The following is a 23638-nucleotide window of genomic DNA, read 5'->3' on the forward strand; positions in this document are numbered from 1 at the left end:
GGGCCAGCAAGGCCCTATCTGACCCAAACCTGCCCTCCCTCCCTCCTCACTGGGCTTGGCATGCAGTTGCTGAGGCAGAGCCACATCACCTCCTTCCTCCACCGCAGGTACAAATGACGTTCTTTGGCCTCAATGTGATCATACTATTCTCTCCCTGAGCTGGAAGGAGCCTCTGATTTCATCATCTCCTACCCTGGGTCCCAGATGGACATGCACCATACCTGGCTTCCAACCAGGACCATCCTTGTGCTTGCCATGGCTTTGGCCCTCCCATCAAGTCGTGCTGCCTCAGCACCCCTGAGCCCCCCAACTATCACTGTGAGAGGATGGGCCTGGGCCAGCTATTGCCTATTGAAAAGCCAAAGCCCAGGCTATAAGACACAGGCTTGTGAGGCAGTATCAGCTCAGATCGGTCACGTTATTTTCCCTGCTCCTCCCTTTTCACCAACAACTCAGGCTCCTGTCTCCGAGGCTCAGTCTAAAGTCCTACTTACTATTTGCTTTATAGCCCTCAGAAACAGCCCCATAAATTCAGCCTGGGAGCAGCATGTAAGGGAAAAAGAATATGGCCACAGTACACTGTCCTTGTCAAAGCTGTGCAGTTTCTGCCCCAGCTTCACATTCATGGACATCTACTGTCCTCACTGCAAACCACCCACGTAGGGGTAAGTGACTTCACAGTAGTTTCTGTGAACAGCTGAGAAATGGCTAAGGCAGGGATGATTGGGGCCTCACAATATGGGACAAAGCTACCCAGTTTGCCCCTCATCTAGAGGGTGACTCCTGCACCTTGTACAGCTTCTCACAGCCAATAGCTGGCACGGGAGCCAAAGACAAAGATGGGATACTGCAAACCAAAAGAGCCAGACTTTTGGAGCCTATATCTGAGGTGATAAGGAAAATGTGGAGCAACCCTGCTGGATTAGCCCCTGTGGGATTTATCAGAAACTCCCAGCCTGCTCTTAAGACCCTGCCCTTAATGGGGTCTAGGGTAGTGAGATATGGCTGGCCACACTTGCTGTTTTCACTTCCTTATCTCCCACTCATTCCTCATCGGTTTCTGCTGTGTGTTCCCCCAGAGGATACAATGACTTCTATGGCATTAATTTCAATAGACAAAATTAGTTCTTATATACTTGATCTTTCTGCTGCTGACATTGCTGATTACTTCTTTCAACACTTTTTTATGTGATTCAGGAATCATATTAACACCGGGCATGCAGGGGTACCTGGGTAGCTCAATCAGTTAAGCATCTTGCCTTCAGTTTGGGTCATGATCCCAGGGTCCTGGGATGGAGTCCCACATCGGGTTCCCTGCTCAGTAGAGAGCCTGCTTCTCCCTCTCCCTCTGCTGCTCCCCCTGCTTGTGCTCTCTCTGCCTCTGTCTCTCTGACAAATAAATAAACTCTTTAAAAATAATAATAATAATAATAATAATAATAATAAATATGTTCCAAATCAGTCCTTCCTTCTTCATTCCCACTACCCTTGCATTAGGTCCTTCTCATTCCTCCCCTGAATGTTGCAACACTCCTGTAACTGGTCTCCCTGGCCTGGTCCAGGCTTGATCTTTATTATTCACCTTCCTCATTCCTGCCAGCATGACCTTAGTAAAATGTAAATCTGTGTTACTCCCCTATTTAAAAGCCATCAATGACATGACATGATTCCATTTATATGAAATGTCTGGAATAAGCAAATCCATAGAAAGTGAAAATGGATCAGTGGTTGCCCAGGGCTGAAGAGAGAAGGGACTAGAGTGTGGGGCTTTCATTCTGGGATGAAGAAAAGTTCTGAAATTAGATAGTGGTGGTGGCTGAATATACTAAAAGCCACTGAAATACATACTTTGAAAGGGTAAGTTGTGTTTTATGTGAAGTATATCTCAAAAAAGCTGAGTCGCTTTCTCCATTTCCCATCTAGAAGATTAAATAAGCCACACAGTATATGATCAGAGTCCTCTCTTTTCAACTCTTATTCCCTACCACTCCTCCCTCCCAGTCTGCACATCATAGAGTTCATGCCACTATGCCTTTGTTTGTGCAATTCCCTGTGTCTGCTCTGGTCTAGAATATGACCTCCAGCATGTGTACTGATAATAATTAAACTAAACTAGTAAGTATAATTCAGTTTTCCAAATTCAGTTCAGCCCCCATCTCCTCTGAGAAACCTTCTCTGTACCCTCAGGTTGGGTTAAATACCCTTTTTTCAAAGCATCCTATGCATCGCCCTCTCTACCCATCTACCATGTTATAAAGTCTGTATAGTCCCTTCCCATGGCTAGAGACTATAAGCTTCAGGAAAGCAGTGATGTCTTAAGAAAGAGATGGCCCAGAGAATACTTCCTAGCCCCTTGGGTAAGGGAAAGATTGCCTACTTCTGCCTATATGGCACCCTAAGATTACAAAACATTTTTCACAAACACAGTCAAAACGACATTGTCAGGTGAGCAGATCTAAGATTTTTACATTTAAGATGAGAAAAATAAGCTTACAACTGTAAGTGGTAAAGACCCAGGTCCCCTAAGGGTTCTCACATGACACTGCCCTCCCCAGAAAGAGGCTGAAAAGCTTTCCCCTTTTATAATGAAGCAATGTAGGCTTCAGCAAGGTCATGGCAGGAGCAATGTAGTCTTAAGAGAACAGCAGGGGCCAGGGGCCGTGGAGAAGGCAGCACTATGTGCAATATTGTAAAACCCCTTCATTTGGGACTCCAGCCACTATCTCAAACGTCCAAAGGCATCTAGTACAATGCTTGCATTTCTCACCCAACTTGGACATGGCCCCATTATAAGTAGGTGGCTACAGAATACAAATATGAAACTCAGACCACTGTGGGGCTCTGAAGAAGCCAGACCAGTTTTCAGGCTGTGTGGAATATAAGGTCCACTACATATAGAACAAAGAATGCTTTATTCAAAAGTGTCTTTGGGGCGCCCTGGGTGGCTCAGTTGGTTAAGTGTCCAACTTGATTTCAGGGTCATAATCTCAGGGTTCTGAGACTGAACCCTACGTTAGGCACCATGCTGGGCATGGAGCCTGCTTAAGATTCTCTCTCCCCAAACCATAAAAGACTCTTAATCTCAGGAAACTAACTGAGGATTGTTGGGGGTCTAGGGATAGGGTGGCTGGGTGATGGACACTGGGGAGTGTATGTGCTATGGTGAGTGCTATGAATTATGTAAGACTGATGAATCACAGACCTGTACTCCTGAAACAAATAATACATTATATGTTAATTAAAAAAATAAAAAGATTCCCTCTCCCTTGGCCCTCCCTACTCGCTCTGTGTGTGGGGGGTGTATCCTTGCCTAGAGTAAGCTGCAGACATAAGGGAGGCTCACTCTGCCTTCGGCTCAGGTCGTGATCTCAGGGTCCTGGGATCGAGCCCCGCATAGGGCTCTCTGCTCAGCAGGGAGCCTGCTGCCCCCTTCTCTCTCTCTGCCTGCCTCTCTGCCTACTTGTGATCTCTGTCAAATAAATAAATAAAATCTTAAAAAAAAAAAAATAAAAAAAAATAAGGGAGGCTCAGACAGACTTCCCTGAGGGGAAAGGTTTCTGATTTTCAGGCTCAAAAAGGAGCGTAGGCCCTACAGCTGCCTGGCTTCTGTTCCTCTGTGTCCGCTCCCCTATTAGAATTCATCACACTAGAACTGAGAGACTCTATGTTTGCCTCTTCAGTGACGGAATGATCCCATTCATCTCTGTGTCTCAAACCTAGCACAGACACACAGAAATGGCTTAGCAAATGTTTATTTGAAAGTTTGGGCAGATAATTGAACAACTGAGCTTCTTTTCATATGTGTCAAAGGCATACACTAATCATACATTCAGCTCTCCACTGTGGGGACTGAGCTGACAAGAAACTCAAAGGGGTCTTATGACTTAGGAGCCAAAACCAAGAGTCAGACGCCCAACCGACTGAGCCACCCAAGCCGTTCCTACACTTGCCATCTTAACAGTGCAGCTGTACAAAAGGCCCTGCCACACCCAGGGGCCCCACATCCACCTCCCTAAAGCTCTTTTCTCTGCAGTAGTTTATAAGCCAATCGCCAAGTTCCCTTAGGGGCAGTACTGCTGTTTGGAACAGAAGAACAGCTGTTGTGTGAGGTAACCAAGGACTTATTGTTCTAGGCCTTATTGGCTCTGAGAGTACAGCTTGCTTGTGTCCCCTTTGCAAACTTCATCTTATAACAAGCTCCCTCACCCCTCCTTCATGACAGAAGGGGTACAGGAGTCTGGTATGCATGTCTATATGTATGCATGTGTAGGTGTTACAGGTGGAGAATGAAATGACAGCTATTCTTGGATATGTACAAAACTCCTCTATACCTCTCTAGAAGACTTTAAATCAGCTCTTGCACAGAAGTCCTGTTAGATGGCTTATAGTTCCCACAACAATGATCAAACAATACTATTTATATAAGCCTGGTTATGGTGGTGTCCTGGGCCACTTGGCCCTGAAGTGCCTGCCTTGTAGCATGGCCAACTTCCTCTAAAAGCAACTATTTTCTAACCTAGTCACACAGCAATCTGGACAGCAAGAGACTAGCTGATGCCAAAGAAGAACTGGCAGAAGGGCAGAAACTCAATCACACAGATAGAAAATGGGTCAGTACATTATAGCCCTCAAAACCTGCACTCAAATGACAAAAGCAGTGAACTCCTGCTCTCAGTTCAGAGCTACCTCCTGAAGGCTGTGAAAGAGAACTCTACGACGCAGGCTCCCAATTTGCAATGACTGCTGTCACTCCTATAGGAGAGGAATCTCTTAACCCTCCCATGTCACCTGCTCCTGCAACACTCATTCAGATTGGGTCAAGGATTAAGATTCTTAAGATATATATGTTGCCTGGCTCAACACTAAAAGGTACCTGCTGTAAGCCAACATTGGCTTTCTAAGGACTAGCTGTACAGAGTAGTAAGTTATATTATCTGTGACTAAATGATAAATCTATATGAGATCATCATTTCAAAGCTCATTAGTGACTGGAAGACAGTGTCTCAAAGAGTTGTGCAAGGAAGGCCTTCATACCTTAGATGTGAGGTCCCGATGGAAAATGCCTTTGAAGTGAAGGTAGCTGAGGCCCACTGCTATGTCATAGGCCAGTTTCACCCTCACAGTCCAGGGCAAATACAGGTTACTGTCTAGCAACTGTTCCAGGTTTCCAGAGTTGATATACTGCAAAACAAAAGGAAAAACCCAGCCACCATTTGTCAGGAGTGTTTAGGCTGGTGGTGAAACCGTTAGAGAATAAACACCAGAGAATAGAGATTCCATTTAAAAAAAAAAAAAAAAAGAATAGAGATTCCATATTTTTAAATTTTTTTTAAGTTACTGAGGGTTTATTCAGTGCACAGGCAGTATGGTAGGTGCTACACACAGAGGCCCTTTCCTTTGCGGAGATGACAATCTATTAAGTGGTACAAACAGTATCATGTGGTAAATGCTAAAACATAGCTTTGTACAGGTACAACAGCATTATGAGTTCAGAGGATAAAGTTACAAAGTCAATCTGGGCATGTCAGAGGAAGCTGCACAGAGGAAATAAGGAATCAAAAGGATGACCTGGGGGAACAGGAAAGAAAGACAATGCATACAGAGGGAGCAGTATATGCAAAGTTATAGATTAAGTGCCAGGTGCATTCAGGAAATAATTTACTCAATATGGCCAGAGTGCATGAAGAGTAGAAACAGGTGAGGCCAGTATACTTTGCTAAGATATATGGACTTTATCCCATCTATCAGACCAAAGTAAGTCCAAAATAAGAGCAAAATACTCATCTTTACTTTTCAAAGAAAAGATTTTTTTATTAAGCAATCATATGATCGATGGGTTAGATAGATTATGGAAATGGGTAAATAGGCAATTATTGCGATAATCATGGTGAAAGAAGGGTGCATCAGTGAAGCCAACAGAGGAGACACTGGAACAGAGCAAGATTCAAGATATACTTATATGGCAGAATTGAAAACAAACAGACACATACAAAACTTGATGACAGTCTGGATTGGGGGGATGAGAGCAATGAAAATCTCTAGGTTGATCCCGGGCTCCTGGATGCCATTATTAATAGCCACAAAACAGACAAAAAGACAGGTTTTTAGAAGGAGCAGCAAGGTTAAAAATAGTGAGGTTGGCTAGGACATGTTGAGCTTAAGCGCTTGTGGGACAGCCAAGGTGGAGATGTCCTAAAAAGAGCTTAGACAAAGTCTGAGCTAGAGACCAACATTTAGGAGGCAGTAGCAATGAGCTGAAGTAGTCACTGACGCCTCAGGATGTATGAAGTTGTTCAGGGGTTAACATATAAGGTGAGAAATTCAAAGAATCCTAAGGAATAGTAACATTTAAAAGAGCAGGCAGAGGAAGAACCAAACAAGAATGTTAACATTGGGGGCGCCTGGGTGGCTCAGTGGGTTAAAGCCTCTGCTATTGGCTCGGGTCATGGTCCCGGCGTCCTGGGCTCTCAGCGGGGAGCCTGCTTCCCTTCCTTTTCTCGCCTGCCTCTCTATTTGTGATCTCTGTCAAATAAATAAATAAAATCTTAAAAAAAAAAAAAAAAAGAAATGTTAACATTGAAGCAAAGGAGAATATTCCAAAGTGGAAATGACCACGAAAAGTATCAAATGCTACACATTTCGAGTAAAGTGAGCAGGAAAATTGTCCACTGAACTTGCAACTAAGAAATCATTGGTAACTATGGCGACAGCAGTTGGTCAAGACCAGAGTTAAGGGCACCTGAGTGGTTCAGTTGGTTAAGTGACTGCCTTCAGCTCAGGTTATGATCCCGGGGTCATGGGATAGAGTCCCACATTGATCCGGCTCCCTGCTTAGTGGGGAGCCTGCTTCACCCCTTCTCTCTCCTGCTCCTCCCCCTGTTTGTGCTCTCCCTCTTGATCTCTGTCAAATAAATAAATAAAATCTTTGAAAAAAAAAATACCAGAGTTAAGACCAAGTGAACTGAGGAGTGAGTAAGAAGATAAGGCTATGGAGAAACTATGTGAAGATGTACTCTTTCAATAAATTTGGCTGTTCATCATTTTTACATACCCATGAAATGGAAGAAAAAAAAAAAAGGAGCAAATAAATGTATTCGTATAGAGGTGATAGGTGCTCCCTGGTGGTCTAGTGGTTAGGATTCGGCGCTCTCTCGTATAGAGGTGATAAGAGTCAGAGTAATAACAGTAACAACAGCAACAAAACAACAGTAGTAACAGCTAATATTTATTCACATAGTGCTTACTTTGTGCCATGCACTAGTCTAAGAACTTAACATCAATTATCTCATTTAATCTGCACATAATCGTATGAATTAAGTATAATCTTATTCTCATTTTATAAAAGGCATTTAGAAGTTAGAAGTTAAGGGTTCAAACTCTGGGCAGTTTAGCCCAGAGTCCATGTTCTTTACCACTACATTACGTTAGACTAACAAGCTGCAGCATCTGAGTCAAAGAGCCTCATACAGAACAGGAGCTGAAAAATTTTTGCCAAGGAGATCATGAATTTATTCAAACCTTACATGATATATTATATTCCTTCTCCTTTCATAAAAGAAAAAGGAAAAATTCCTCTAAGCTTAACATTAAGCTCTTAAATACCTATTTTGGGGGGTGATACTGAATTTTCAAACAACCAGAGAACCTAAAGGGGGAGCAGTTAGGGGATCTGAATTTTAGTCCAATTCTGCCTCTTAATAACTAATTACCTTTGGACAAATCAACTAATCAGTTATTTCTACAACCATTCAGTAAGTCCATCTCCACTTCCTGTCACCCCCATATGACAGTAAGAACCTATCAGTTTACATCAACATTATTTTCCTTCTGGGATTAGAGTTTTCCTACCTATAAAATAGTTATTATAACTCCTGATCCATATAACTCACAATGTCATCATGAGAATCTAATACAAGCATATGAAAGTGCTTAGGAAAAAATTTAAGTGCCTTACAGTCTGATGTCATGATGCAGTAACATAGGCACCAGAAAGAACCAGTTGGGGGCAGCACGATGCAGCACTTCATATCCTTGGACGAGGCGGCTCAGGCTTGGCATCGTAGAGAGAATGGCTAAAAATACACCTAATTTCTCAAAAGGGAAACCTGTCAATCTGCTCCATTCTACTTGATAATCCATCTTGGAAATCTCAAAATGAGGCATGCTGATGGCATTAACACAGCACCTTTCATCTCTTCACTCTGGCTGAATCTGTCCACAGTTCACATTTGAGGAGCCCATTTACTAAAAAGAAACTAGCAAACTTCGGGCTACTTGGGAGCAATATAGTGGACATCTCATCATGCAAATTCTTCTAGTTCTGACAGAAAGAACTGAAAAGGTGGTTCACTTCTTTGATAGGGTGACAATGTGACACGGAAGGCCTCAGGAGCCACTGAGGTTTCCCAACTGAGGGCCAGGCAGAAAAGACTACGGTGAAAAGGCTGTATCTGGGGCGCCTGGGTGGCTCAGTGGGTTAGAGTCTCTGCCTTCGGCTCAGGTCATGATCCTAGAGTCCTGGGATTGAGCCCTGCATCGGGCTCTCTGCTTTGCAGGGAGCCTGCTTCCTCCTCTCTCTCTGCCTGCCTCTCTGCCTACTTGTGATCTCTGTCTGTCAAATAAATAAAATCTTAAAAAAGTAAAGAAAGAAAGAAAGAAAAGGCTATATCTGCATTCTCTCTGAGCCAAGATAAGCCAGGACTCTCGATTCTGGTTCAGAAAAATACGTATTTACTCTTTTCAGCATGTCTTTGAAGATCTGAGAATCATAGATCAAGGTGGAGAGCAGAGGAGAAAGGTGAGGTGAGGTGGGGAATCACACCCTTAGGAGGTTCTGGATCTTCCAAGCAAGATGGAAGAAGCACAAACCAGGACCAGAGAGGGAAACTAAATGGAGTTTCTTGTTACAAACCATTTATCTTGCCTGCCTTTGGCGAATATTTTTAGAGGGGGCTGATAAGCCTCTGGGCCTTCAGAAACCACAATTTCTGAGTGTTTCAAGACCTTTGTGTGTATGAAGAAAGGAAGTTTGAGATCTGCCAACAAGGAAGATTTCTAAGTTGCTACACACTCTGTGTGCCCATTAGTTGGGACGTTCACTTCCCCATAAGCAACTCCCAGCACAGGCTAAGCTGGTGTGTCCTCTGGCCAATCCCTCTGTGAGAAGCAGAGGCAAGATCAACTACACTAGCACATTCAGTGTCCCAGGATCAGGGTAACAGCTGCTTGGCTTTGTTTTCTTCCAGACCACTCCCTTGGGCAGCTCTACAAAACAACCTAAGACCTAAGGCATTGGCAGTGCATTTAAATAACCTACTAGAGAGATAAGTTTTTACATTTTTTATTGTTGTCCTTTTACACTTTCAAGTCCAGAAAACTGTAGTACAAGCCAACCAAGAGCTACAGGTACTTCAGGACCTCTTAGTGACTTCTGAAACATTTAAAAAATAAATTTATGTATTTGTTTGTTTGTTTGTTTATTTATTTATTTTCAGCGTGACAGTATTCGTTGTTTTTGCACCACACCCAGTGCTCCATGCAATCCGTGCTCTCTCCAATACCCACCACCTGGTTCCCACAACCTCCCCCCACCCCTGGCCCCTTCAAAACCCTCAGATTGTTTTTCAGAGTCCATAGTCTCTCATGGTTCACCTCCCCTTTCAATTTCCCTCAACTCCCTTCTCCTCTCCATCTCCCCTTGTCCTCCATGCTATTTGTTATGCTCCACAAACTTCTGAAACTTTATCTACACCCAAACCTGCCTTTCCAATTTGCAGTCTAATAAAAATATTGTAACAGAGTTTCTACCAATTCATTTGTGTTTGGTACTTGATTTCATTAAAGACTCTTATCCTAAAAGGCAGTCAATAAATAGATATGTGCTGGAGACTAAAGAATATTATGTATGCAAGAAATCATATGTCAACACCATAAAAAAAAAATCACCATGGGTCAGATTAGTGAACACTCAGTTTTCCACTCAGGAATATCAATTAATTTCTACAACCATTCAGTTATTTCTACAACCATTCAGTGAGTCCATCTCTACTTCCTGTCACCCCCATATGACAGTAAGAACCTATCAGTTAACATCAACATTATTTTCCTTCTGTGATCAGAAGAGTACATTACACAGAGTACACATTACAGAGTAAATGTAGGTAGATAAAGATGAGTAATAGTTTATAACCTAAGGAAGCCCAGTGAAAGACACACATATAAGTAAATAATACCAATAACCCTTTAGTAGAGGTAAGTATGAAAGAAGAAACTGACTCTCCCTGAGCTTGGAAAAATTCAAAGAGAAGATAACATCTGAGGAGGATCCTAAAAGATGGCTAGAAGTTGTGTAGGCTGAAATATAATTCTTCCCATGTATCCCCATAGGCTCTGATGGTACCAGTTCAGACACAGACAGACACATAAACGTGCCCATACAGAGAATATTCTGGAGCAGCACTAGGCAACACTTACCTCTCAATGAGGTAACACTCACTATACCCAGGGCTCCTGTTCCCAGCTGATTTTATTCAGTTATAGTAGCCTCACCCAGTCATGATCAGTCAGAAGAATAAGACAAAATGGTTAATGTTTTTTTTTAAACTTTGGATTATCAACATACTGATACCTGCCACTAACAAGCTTATCCCTGAACAGTGGCTCAAAGGCATATTCAGAGGCTGTGAAGAAAATATCAACTGCAAGGATTATTACTTTTTGAAAAATCTACCCAACTGGCCTGGAGCTCGGGCATTCACCCAAACCAGATAAATGTGCTGCCATCCAACTAACAGAGATCATTTGCTACCATGTAATTAGCAGGGCTGTCCTGAGGAAGATCCGTCCAGCTCTCTAACCATCCACCTACACAAACACTGAAAGCCTGTTTGTGAAAACACAAACAGTGAAAACACAAACACAGAAAACAAAAGTGGGGCCAGTCTCTCCCCTTAATTCACAGTCTAGTCTACTTTACTGACCAAAGTGATAATCAACTATAATTTTCTCTTCACACACAACAGTAACATGTATGCTATACAGAAAATATCACTCTAACAGTAATGTACAAACTGTATAGAAAAGTCAGGAATTGAACGTAGGAAAACAGTTAGGCGGCTTCTGGAATCACCTAGGTAGGAAGGGGTGAATAAGACAATGACCGCAAGAATGGAAAGGAGGTTAATAATATCTGGAGACATCTTAGAGGTAGAAGCAACAGGATTTGGTGTTTAATTAAAGGCAGGGAGTAATGAAAAGAAATAAGGCACACAAAGTATGTCCGGCATAGTGCTTAGCTCATACTATACAACTCACTCTGCCCACTATCAATATCTTATCTTCATAACCCCTCCCTGGGTTATTCCATTGGCTTTCTAACTAGTCTTTTTGCCCCTTTCTTGAACAGACATAGCCCTCATTCCAATCCATTTTCCGTAAGACAGCCAAAATACTCCTTCTGAAATGCCAACCTGGACTCAATCTCCTGTTAAAATTATTCAATAATGCCTTATTACTGTTAGGGTAACCCACAACCCTTACTTAGCATAGACTATAAAGCCATTCACTCCTGCTTATAAAGGTCTAACCCCTGTTTACTTCACATTTGCACACAGCGCTGGTCCTTTTACCTGGAATACCTTCCCTTACCCAAGCCTTCCTGAGGATTCAGTTCCATTTCATGGAAGCCCATATGCAGGACTGGGACTAAGAAAGACATTCTGTACAAAAGGAACACAAAGATAAAGTGCAGAGATTAGAAGTTATTCCTTTACTTTTTCCTGAGTAAGGTATAAGTAGAGAGAAGGGATCAAGCTAAAAAGTAAAGATGGACAGTACAGTATAGTGGAAAAGCCCACACACTCTGGAGTTAGACTGCCTAGGACTGAATCTCACCTGTGACTAGCTGTGTGACCCTAGGTGGGTCATTCAGTTTCTTTAATACTCATGTATAAAATGGGAATAAGAATAGTATCCACCCCCCTCAACAAGATTAGTATGTAACCTATAGAATTATGAAGAGCCAATCGGTTGATGTGTGTAAAATGCTTAGAACAATATCAAAGAAAGTTCTCAGTATATGTCAGTTATCTATGCTATTTTATTATATTTGGAATCTCTAAGTTACCTTTCTTTTAAAATATATATTTCTTTTAAATATATATTTCTTTTAAAATATATTAGTTATCTATGCTATATTATATTTATTATTATAAATATGTAATTTTTTAGAGAAGTTCTGGAACACCAAGATGAAACATCTATAGTTAATTTGTCAGACCACAGGAGCACTAAAGGTTTATAGGTGAAGTATACTATGATCTGTTGTGTGTTGAATCATGTCCCCCAAAAAGACATGCTCAAGTCCTAACCATTGGTAATTGTAAATGTGACCTTTTTGGGAAATAGTCTTTGCAGATGGAAAATCAAAAATGGGATCATACTGGAGTAGGGTAGACCCTTAATCCAATATGATTGGTATCTTTATAAAAAGAGAAGAGCGGGGCACCTGTGTGGCTGAGTCGTTAAGCATCTGCCTTCAGCTCAGGTCATGATCACAGGGTCCTGGGATGGAGCCCTGCATCAGGCTCCTTGCTTAGGCGGAAGCCTGCCTCTCCCTCTCCTACTCCCCCTGCTTGTGCTCCTTCTCTCGCTGCGTCTGTCTCTGTCAAATAAATAAAATCTTAAAGAAAAAAAAAAGGAGAGAGAGACAAGAGACACAGACACACAGGGAGAATGTTATATAAGGGAGGCAGAGATGTGAGTGACACATGTATAAGCCAAGAAACACCACCAGAAGCTAGGAAGAGGCAAAGAAGGATCTTCCCCTAAAGTTTTCAGAGAGAGAGAGCACAGCTCTGTCAATAGTTTGATTTACTTCCAACCTTCAGAACAGTAAAAGAATCAATTTCTGTTGTTACAAGCCACCCACATTGCGGTGCTTTGTTATGGCAGCCCTAGGAAACTAATACATGCCCAAAACTACATTTTAGAAAGATCATGCTGGTAGCAGGATAGAGGAGGAACTAAAAGAAGGTTTGGAGGGTACTGCAACAGTCCAGATGAGAGGTACTCAAATTCCTGACTTAGAGTGCTATTATATTATAGGCATGAAAATGTAGGCTACAGTCAGACTATGCAGAGATAGAATCTAAAGGATATAGCAACTGGGTGGTAAATATGAGAACTGAAGGAAAAGAAAGGTAACTCTGAGATTCCAAATTCAGGTGTTTAGAGAAGTAATAGGAAGAGATTCTATCATCTTACGTGCCATCAGTAAGTCAGAAACACATCAGAAACCAGCATCAATGTCAAATAGCCAAATCAGTGACTTGTCAAACCTCTGTTCTTTGGATAAGCCCTCTACAGACAAGGGCCCACCCCGACCTAGTTTTCACTGAAGCCCAACAATGCCATTGTGCTAGCCACTGTATGTTTTTTGGTCCGCTCCAAACACAAAGACTAGCAGACATCCCATCCTGCTGGCTTGGTTTGAAGAAGAAAAGAAAGCTTTGTTACCGCCCCGGGTAATTTCAGGACAGGCATCCCAAGAGCGCCCTGTGGGAGGCTTGTGCTCAGCCACTACAAGCATATATCCCTCCATCTGCCAAAGCCCGAGTTTGCCACTGTTCAGGAGATCCACCAGGGCTTGCCTGACTGAAACAGTCAGTAGTAACGAACTGACCCGAAGAGAAATGAAACCCAAAATGTGTTTCTGCATATTTAAATGTTTCACTCTCTGCCTTCACATATGCCTATCTACTGCTCAGAATATTCTTCTTCCTCTTCACAGCTCTTATTCCTCCTAAATCTAGCTCAACTCATTTATTTTGGAAAGCATTTCCTGACATTCCATTCTACACTTTGTGCCACATGAGCCCCCTGTACATATTTCTACTATTGCTTACCACATTGTACTATAACCCTGATGGTAGGGACCAGGTCTTTCTCAACTTGGTGACCCCAGTATCCAGTGAGTAATAAATTGTTGAATGAACAAATGAGTAAATATATTTAAATAGATGCAGGCAGGTTTTAAGTTCTCTCTTATCAGAAGTCATCCCAATTCAGTCATTAATGTAATTTAAGATCAAAACGGGGGGAGGGGGCACCTGGATGGCTCAGTGAGTTAAGCCTCTGCCTTCGGCTCAGATCATGATCCCAGGGTCCTGGGATGGAGCCCCGAATTGGGCTCTCTGCTCAGCAGGGAGCCTGCTTCCTCCCTCTCTCTCTGTCTGCCTTTCTGCCTACTTGTAATCTCTCTCTCCCTGTCAGATGAATAGATAAAATCTTTTAAAAAAAAATCTTAAAAAAAAAAATATATATATATTTTAATAATAATGCCAACTATATGGCTGATATTATGGTAGCCCTGGAAATAAAATGAAATACAAAACAGTGCATTTGGCTACTCAGTGATATAAAATTCTGAGGATACTTTTATCACCCTATCAGCAAACTCCTTAAAATGATCAAAATTACATGGGCTTAAAAAATATAACTGCGACATCCTTTTGGAAATTATAGAAGATATTTATTTTATCAGTAACTGAAAGAAGCCATAAAGATATCTCCCCTTCATATTCACATTTCCCATAGCTATATATTTAGTATGAACCCATTCACTGCTCAAAGAATATGTTTGCTTAATACACCTGAAGCAGTAGGAGTGTTTTTCTATGCATGTAAACTACTATAAACATCAAAATGAATGTTTACCTAACAGATTCAAAAAAGTGTGTTTAAGCTTTACCCACAGATTTTTAACTCTTCCATCAAACATAGCATAATCAAAATCAAATGTCTTTAAATAAAGTAAATAAAATAAATCTGTAGAATAAATCTTCTCAAAGAAATAAACTAAGAAATCGTAAGACTGTTCCCTTTACCCTGTGAAGCTCTACATACAATCAATGGTCGGAGACATGATTTAACACCAGCTCAGGGCTCCTAACCGCTCCATCTAGTCTGTTTTCATATCCCTAAGTCCACAAAGCTATTGGGTTCATGCTTAAAATTATTCTTCCCTCTAGTTTGCTACCTCACATCTACTACAACCCTGCACTGAGCAGACCCACATCAGAATCTTTGACATTCACCTGGTGACTGGCCTCAGAGTGAACAAAGCAGTCCATTAAGGAAAAAAAACACACCCTGCATCCCCACCAGATCTGAGGGATAGGAGCTTTACAGTGGACAAAATGAAAACAGAAACCAAAAGAACTTAAGCTTCTAATTAAGGTGATTTATATCAAAGGAAAGGCATCTTTAGATGAGCCAATAATTTCTTCTACCTACTCTGCCTATATCAGTATACCACTTGGCCTCAGAATAAGGAATAAATCAAGCAGAAGTTAAAAGAAGCAACTACAAGCTTAAATGGTATCTTCTAGTGGCAAATCGTAGGTGGGGGGTAGAAAGGGAGGAAAAGTTTCCAACTTGCCGTGCGGAATATAGATTCGCAGCCCAAAAGTCATTCCAAGTGCACACAGAAATCTCTTGAAAAGGCTAAGGGTCAAATTGGTAACTAAATACTTTCATGTTCACAGAAATTCATGAAGACTACAACGAGTTATCAAAGGAAGGTGTGGAGACAGAGGACCCAGCTAGTTCTACTGCAGTCAAAACAGATTTGAGGTCTTGTGTATACATAATTATCTACACCCTCAAACAAGAAAGGAGAGCCTTTTCCTTGGTTTCAAACCATCTCAGATGTCAGAATGATGTGCCCTCTTTAATGAAAGAATAAGAAAAATGAGGTGGTTGATCTTGAGTGTAATTTTTATTTTTAAGATTTTTTTTCTCTCTTTATAGATTTTTAAAAAATCTTTTTTATTTATTTTCAGCATAACAGTATTCATTATTTTTTCACCACACTCAGTGCTCCATGCAATCTGTGCCCTCTATAATACCCACCACCTGGTACCGCAACCTCCCACCCCCCGCCACTTCAAACCCCTCAGATTGTTTTTCAGAGTCCATAGTCTCTCATGATTCACCTCCCCTTCCAATTTCCCCCAATTCCCTTCTCCTCTCTAACTCCCCTTGTCCTCCATGCTATTTGTTATGCTCCACAAATAAGTGAAACCATATGATAATTGACTCTCTCTGCTTGACTTATTTCACTCAGCATAATCTCTTCCAGTCCTGTCCATGTTGCTACAAAAGTTGGGTATTCATCCTTTCTGATGGAGGCATAATACTCCATAGTGTATATGGACCACATTTTCCTTATCCATTCGTCCGTTGAAGGGCATCTTGGTTCTTTCCACAGTTTGGCAACCGTGGCCATTGTTGCTATAAACATTGGGGTACAGATGGCCCTTCTTTTCACGACATCTGTATCTTTGGGGTAAATACCCAGGAGTGCAATGGCAGGGTCATAGAGAAGTTCTATTTTTAATTTCTTGAGGAATCTCCACACTGTTTTCCAAAGAGGCTACACCAACTTGCATTCCCACCAACAGTGTAAGAGGGTTCCCCTTTCTCCACATCCCCTCCAACACATGTTGTTTCCTGTCTTGTTAATTTTGGCCATTCTAACTGGTGTAAGGTGATATCTCAATGTGGTTTTAATTTGAATTTCCCTGAGGGCTAGTGATGATGAACATTTTTTCATGTGTCTGACAGCCATTTGTATGTCTTCATTGGAGAAGTGTCTGTTCATATCTTCTGCCCATTTTTTGATGCGATTGTCTGTATTGTGTGTGTTGAGTTTGAGGAGTTCATTATAGATCCTGGATATCAACCTTTTGTCTGTACGGTCATTTGCAAGTATCTTCTCCCATTCCGTGGGTTGCCTCAAAAAGATTTATTTTAAGATTTATTTTTACCAACTTGTTCAAAAGTATCTTTATTACCCACTGGAACTCTCAGGGAAATCTAATGCCTAATGGTAGTCTAATGCCAGCTCTCAAATTAAGTAAAGCAGCAAATGGATATGATCCCATTCAGAGGATTTGGGGATTCTAAACTGAAAAAAATCTTTTTCCAAATGACTAGAAGCAGAGAATGAGCATATTACTCAATCTGAAACCATTTCTAAATAAATTCAGAGGGTCCTAACACATAATTCACTTCATTTCACGAGTTCACTGAAAACAGGTTCAATACCGTGTCTGGTAAAGTAGGCCCCCATAAATCCTTGGTGAATGAACTTAGGAATGAAGTGTCCCTAACCATTTGTCTGCATATAGGCATTCCTTCTCCACTCTCCGTGAGTCAGCTCTCATCAGCTACCTGTCTTCAGAGCTTAGACCAGGAAGGTCTTGCCCAAGGGAAAAAGCCTTAAGCTGGTCTAAGACAAAAGACTGAGCCTGGTCTTCTATAGTGAAGAAACTATGCCAATTACAGCATTATGTTTAACAACAACAACAAAAAAAAGTTCCCAGGTAATACACATAGAGCAGGGGAAGGAGAAATATTCCAGCTATACTCTCCAAGTTTTCCACATCTCAGTAAATGGCACCACCACCTACCTAGAAACTGGGCACCATCTTATTTCTCATTCTTCTTAACAAAGCCACAATCAAGACCTTGTGCCTCTATTTCCAAGACAGATCTTTAATAGACACTATCCCAGTCCAAACTACCCACATCTCTCATATAATCGCTAATATAAATTTCTCCTATGGTTGGTCCTTATGCCCCCACTTTTGCCCCTCAACAATCTATTCTCCCCAGAGCAGCTAAGCTGCTATGTTTTAAATGCAAATTGTATCATACACTTTCCTATCGAAAACCTTCAGGCTTCCTGCTGTATTTAAAATAAATTTCAAACTCCTTTCCATAGCCTGTAAGATCCTGCATGATCTAGCCTCTGTCTTTTTCCCCAAATTTTAACATTCTTCTATCTGATCTTCATGAATGCCTCCTTATCTCTTACGTATTCTCAGAAAAGTATTTGATGACCTTACATACAAGATAAGTTAGTCAGGAGGCAGGCTTAGTCTAGGTGGCTTGTCGGTTAGCGGTTAGCGTCAGACTCTTGATTTCAGCTCAAGTCATGATCTCAGAGTCTTAAGATCTAGCTCCACATTGGGCTCCCTGCTTAGTATGGAGTCTGGTTTAGAATCTCTCTCTCCCTCTGCTTCTGCCCCTCCTCCTGCTTGCTCTCTCTCAAAACAAATAAATAAAATCTTTAAAAAAAATAAAAAAGATAAGTTAGTATCAGCATATATACATTACACTGTCCTTATTTATCTCACTTGCCGTGATAGAGAAAAAATTTTTTCAGAAGTACAAAGTACATATTCATAGGGAAAACAATGCCCAAGTCAACAGAATAACAATATGACAGCACAGATATGAAAGGAAATCCATTCTAAGCCCCGTTATCAGACATTTTCCTTCTATAACATCCTTGCAAGTAGCCAAAGCAATCCATATTAGCTTCATCAAGAGAAACAGGTCATGAAAAGAATAAGACCCACACTAAATACAACTGCTTTCCTTAACTGTGGTGCCCTCGGTTAACAGTCCAGCCTCCCAACATCTAACAACACTGACTTCAGCGCTCCCAGCTTGATAGAAAGGCACTGCCTGAAGAAGCCCAACTAGATCTTCTAACCCAACATCTGTCCCCTCAATGACCTGCTACCTACTTCTTGCTAGTGGTAAACAAAACAGAAAATGGCCGCAGTCCTCATGGAAATATGGGAGAGAGAAAGACAATAAACAAACATTCATATAAGTGCAGAATTACATTATATTTAAATGTGCTACAATAAAAAAGAAAAGGCTGCTAACAAAGAGAATCAGAAGCCAACTCACAATCTGGATGTGGGGAGGTCTTTAGGAAAAGCCACTCCAGTGAAGTAAAAATTTAAACTAAGGCTTAAAAATTGAGAAGTTAAGTAGGTAAAAAGTGAGAGAATCACTTTCCAAATTTTGTCTAATTCTTGGGTTTCTTCTTACATAAAACAGCAGTAATAATGACTATATCTCAGAGGGTTGTCACATAAGGTTGTAAAAAGAAAATACATATAATACTTAATATTCCTGAAATAACAGCTATTTCTTTAATGAGTATGTCTGATTTTATAATTTAAAAAAAGTTTTGGGGGGTACCTGGGTGGCTTAGTCAGTTAAGATTTGGCTCAGGTCATAATCTAAGGGTCCTGGGACTGAGCCCAAGTTGGGCTCCTTGCTAAGTATGGAGTCTGCTTGAATATTTTCTCCCTTTCCCTCTCCCTGCCCTTCCCTCTTGCTCCCCGCCCCTTTGCTCTTTCTCTCTCTCTCTCTCAAATAAATAAATAAATAAATCTTTTTTAAAAAAAAGGTTTCTTTAAGTGTCCCTGGTACTACCAACTACAATAAATTATTGGTTTAAAAAAACTGAAACATTTTCTTATCCAAAACTTTAGCTGACTTATCAGGTAAGTAGTATGTCTATTGTTTTATCTGTATTTTCAAAAGTCCAGTGCTCAGTTCTGTTCCTTCTGGGTGTACCAGAAATACATGTTTGACTGACTAGCTAATCTGGATGGAAAATAAGTTGTTGAGCAAATTAATTACACAGTCAAAGTTATAATTAAATAATGCAAAAGTCATTTAGAAATTATTCCATTCATGAGACGAGAGTTCTAGCCATTCATACAGCCTCCAAAATACATTTTTAAATGTACTTTTAAAAGAAAATTTGCTCCATTTTCCTTTTTAAGATGGCATTAAATGTGCTTCCTTTTCCCCCAATTCAATCATTCAGTCAAAATCTATAAAGTGTCTTCTAACTACAAAGTACTGCTGGGAGATCAGGAATACACAGATGAGTAAAATACTATCCCTATAGTAACCAGCAACTAATTGGTTTTATAAGGCACTTTAATAGTTACATCATTTGAACCTTGCAACACCCTGAAACATTCTTCTTATCCTTTTAAAAAAATTTTATAAGGAGGAAATCAAGCCTAGAGAATTTAAATAATTTTCCTATGGTTACTCAACTAATAATGGTGGAGCCTGGATTTTTACCCAAGCTTTTTGACCCCAAAGCCTGGAAGCTTACAATTATATAGGGAAACCAAGCAAAAAAAGCTTTAATACATGGCAGAATGTGTAATAAGAGAGGTACCCCCCCCCCAGTGTGTGTGTGTGTGTGTGTGTGTGTGTGTGCATAAAGAAGATTAATGAATGGCCAAATTTGGCAAGGAGGGGAAAGCAACCAATGGCAAAGAATCAGAAAAATTTTTATGGAGAAATAACTGGACTTTGAGCCAAGTCTTGAAGGGAGAGAAGATTTCTATATGATAAGGGAAAAGAGTACATCCTAAGATAAAGAAATATGAATAAGAGGCAAAAATACACAGCCATGTTTAGTAAACACATGAAAACCAGTTTGTCTGAATGATAGAGTACTTGTTAAAGAAGACCTAGCAGAAAAAAGGCAGGATTATGCTAAAGTACAAATGACTAGGATAACAAGCTAAGAGTATCCTGGATTCCACATTGGTGTTGTTTTTAAAAGATTTTATCTATCCATTTGACAGAGAGAGAAAGAGAACAAGCAGGGGTAGCAGCAGAGGGAAAGGTTGAAAAGCAGGCTCCCTGCTGACCAGGGAGCCCAATGTAGAGCTCAATCCTAGGACCCTGGGATCATGTTCCAAGCCAAAGGCAGGCGCTCAACCAACTAAGCTACCCAGGCACCCCCTGAATTACATGTTTTAGCCCTAGCTGTGTACAGGATAACCTATGCACTTTATAAATTAATAAAGTTTTAAAATACAGATGCCTGGGCCTCTCCCAAGACTTTAATTCAGTGGGTCTTGTGGGAGGTCCTTGCATCTGCACTTTCTAAAAAACTCCTAAGCAATTCTGGTAAGCAACTAAGGTTATGGAGAAATAACTGGACTTTGGTTATTTGGTTATTTCAATGAAGAAATCACTGAAGGTTTTGAGCCAGAAAATGCCACTGATTATTCACAACAAAAATGATAAGCAACTATCATTTCTCAGGCACTATACTAGGACCCAACTGATATCAATGTAAATAGAATGGTCCTTGCCCTTAAGGAATTTATAACCTATATATACAAACAGTGAATAAAAATCAATGATAAATACTATTGTAATATGGAATTAAATAGGAGGGGTACCTAACCTTAGGATATCAGAAAGGGCTTCCAAGAGAAAAGAAGTTAAGTAGGAGTTGGCCAGGCCAATGGGAGATGGAGAGGTTGTGTTCTAGGCAGAGAGAAGAGCTGGTACATAGGCCCAGAAGTAGAAAGGGTCACATCCATTTGTGGAACTGAAAAGGTTCAGTATAACTGTAGTACACAACTGAGACAACAACAAAGAAGTCAGAGAAGCGAGAAATGAGGCCATACAGACAAGCACTAGTTAAGATCAGATGTTTTGACTTGACCCTGAGGGCAATGAAGAGCCACAGAAGGGTTGATGCAAGGAGAAACAAAATTAGATTTGTATCAAACACTGTGCTCCAAAAACAACAACAACAACAACCCACTGTGTTTATGTTCATCAACAGATGAGTGGATAAGTAAAATGTGGTATGCATTTACGATGGAGTATTCTTCAACTTTAAAAAGGAGGGCAATCCTGCCACATGTTACAACATGGATGGACCTTTAGGACATTGTGCTAAGTGAAATAAGCCTGTCACAAAAAGACAAAATGCTGTATGATTTCACTTCTTTGAGGACGTGGAGCAGTCAAAATAATAGAAACAGAAACTAAAAGTTGAAAAAGATCTGGAGCTCCATTGCACAACATAAACATATTTAATATTAACTATTAAACTGTACACTTAAAAATGGCTAAGATGATTAAAATATAGATTTGTACTTTAAAAGGACCACTTGGGGCGCCTGGGTGGCTCAGTGGGTTAAGCCGCTGCCTTTGGCTCAGGTCATGATCTCAGGGTCCTGAGATCGAGTCCCGCATCGGGCTCTCTGCTCAGCAGGGAGCCTGCTTCCCTCTCTCTCTCTCTCTGCCTGCCTCTCCATCTACTTGTGATTTCTCTCTGTCAAATAAATAAATAAATCAATCTTTAAATAAATAAATAAATAAATAAATAAATAAAAGGACCACTTGGCTGGCAACATGGGTAGGATGAATTTAAAGGGAAGAAGAAGACTGATAGACTAGTTAAAAGGTTATTGCAAGGGGCGCCTGGGTGGCTCAGTGGGTTAAGCCTCTGCCTTCGGCTCAGGTCATGGTCTCAGGGTCCTGGGATCAAGCCCCACATCGGGCTCTCTGCTCAGCAGGGAGCCTGCTTCTCCCCTCTCTCTGCCTGCCTCCTCTCTGACTACTTGAGATTTCTCTCTCTGTCAAATAAATAAATTTAAAAATTTTTTTTAAAAAAGGTTATTGCAAGATGGTGGCAGAAGGAACTGGTGCAAGGTGAACGGATTCAAGATAGGAAGAAGGTGAAGTGGACAGGACATGGTGATTGATAAGACAGAAAGTGGGAGAGGTTGGGAATGAAGGAAAAGAAAACATCAACTAAATAGTAGAAAAGTTAAGCACAATAATACTTTTATAAGTTATTACTTTAACATTTATTAAAGCAGCTACTTGTCTTACACATTGTCCTGCCACCTTCAAAAACTAGTTTCTCTTTTTGGGGCGCCTGGGTGGCTCAGTGGGTTAAGTCACTGCCTTCAGCTCAGGTCATGATCTCAGGGTCCTGGGATCGAGTCCCACATCGAGCTCTCTGCTCAGCAGGGGGCCTGCTTCCCTTCCTCTCTCTCTGCCTGCCTCTCTGCCTACTTGTGATCTCTCTCTGTCAAATAAATGAGTGAAATATTAAAAAAAAAAAAACTAGTTTCTCTTTCTGCTTAGTTATTTGCTGAGTAGAAAATAAACATAAGCAATTACTATAGGAAGGTGAAATATGCCAAAATGAGCGTGTTAAGGAAAGAAATGCTTATGATTCTCTTTGGAAATCACTGATGTAAGAATTTACTATATAAGCAAATAATGGTGACCATGACAACAAGAAAAGACCAACATAAAAAACAAGTAAACACAGAAAGTGTAGACAGCAATGATGTATCTGGTCTAGGAATGCTGAAATGCCCTTCAGTAGCAGGAATGTATAAGAGGTAAACTGGGAGACCACCCTCCTTCCACTATCCTTCCATTCTTCTACAGGATCCAAAGTAGAAACAATTAGTTCTCAAGGGGCTACACAGACCCAATTTCTGTGTGAGGCGAACGTGATAACCACTACACTAGACCCAATTTCTGTGAATGATACCACTTATCAAGTTAAGAAAACCACACTTGTCAACCTGGCGATTCACAGACTTGTACCTCTGGGGCTGATAATACATTATATGTTAATTTAAAAAATTTTTAAAGCACACTTGTCAAAACTTCTGTTAGAAACTAGTTTAGAGGGGGCACCTGGGTAGCTCGGTAGTTAAAGAGTCTGCCTTCAGCTCAGGTAGGTCATGCATGATCCCAGGGTCCTGGGATGGAGCCCCACATGGGGGGTCCCTGCTCAGTGAGAAGCCTGCTTCTCCCTCTCCCACTCCTCCTGCTTTTGCTCCCTCTCTTGTTGTGTGTCTCTCTGTCAAATAAATAAATAAAATCTTTTTTAAAAAGAAAGAAAGAAAAAAAAGAAAGAAACCGGTTAAGAGTAAACTCAAAAAGACCTCTATGAATTCAGTTGCCACAC

At 40.9% G+C, this 23638-nt stretch overlaps 1 protein-coding gene across 3 annotated transcripts in view; it reads right to left on the reverse strand.

The window, feature by feature from the left end:
- Nucleotides 1-23638, reverse strand: part of TESK2 (testis associated actin remodelling kinase 2) — a 132873-nt gene that overhangs the window by 4764 nt on the left and 104471 nt on the right. For all 3 annotated transcript variants that reach the window (XM_004740448.3, XM_004740449.3, XM_045064431.1), the window contains one exon: nt 5035-5181. In XM_004740448.3, the coding sequence (XP_004740505.1) occupies nt 5035-5181 (147 nt within the window). The remainder of the gene's footprint in view (nt 1-5034; nt 5182-23638) is intronic.

The sequence above is a fragment of the Mustela putorius genome, unplaced genomic scaffold (assembly GCF_011764305.1).
Source record: "Mustela putorius furo isolate JIRA1106 unplaced genomic scaffold, ASM1176430v1.1 tig00003853_pilon_pilon_pilon, whole genome shotgun sequence".
NCBI classification, from domain to species: Eukaryota; Metazoa; Chordata; class Mammalia; order Carnivora; family Mustelidae; genus Mustela; species Mustela putorius.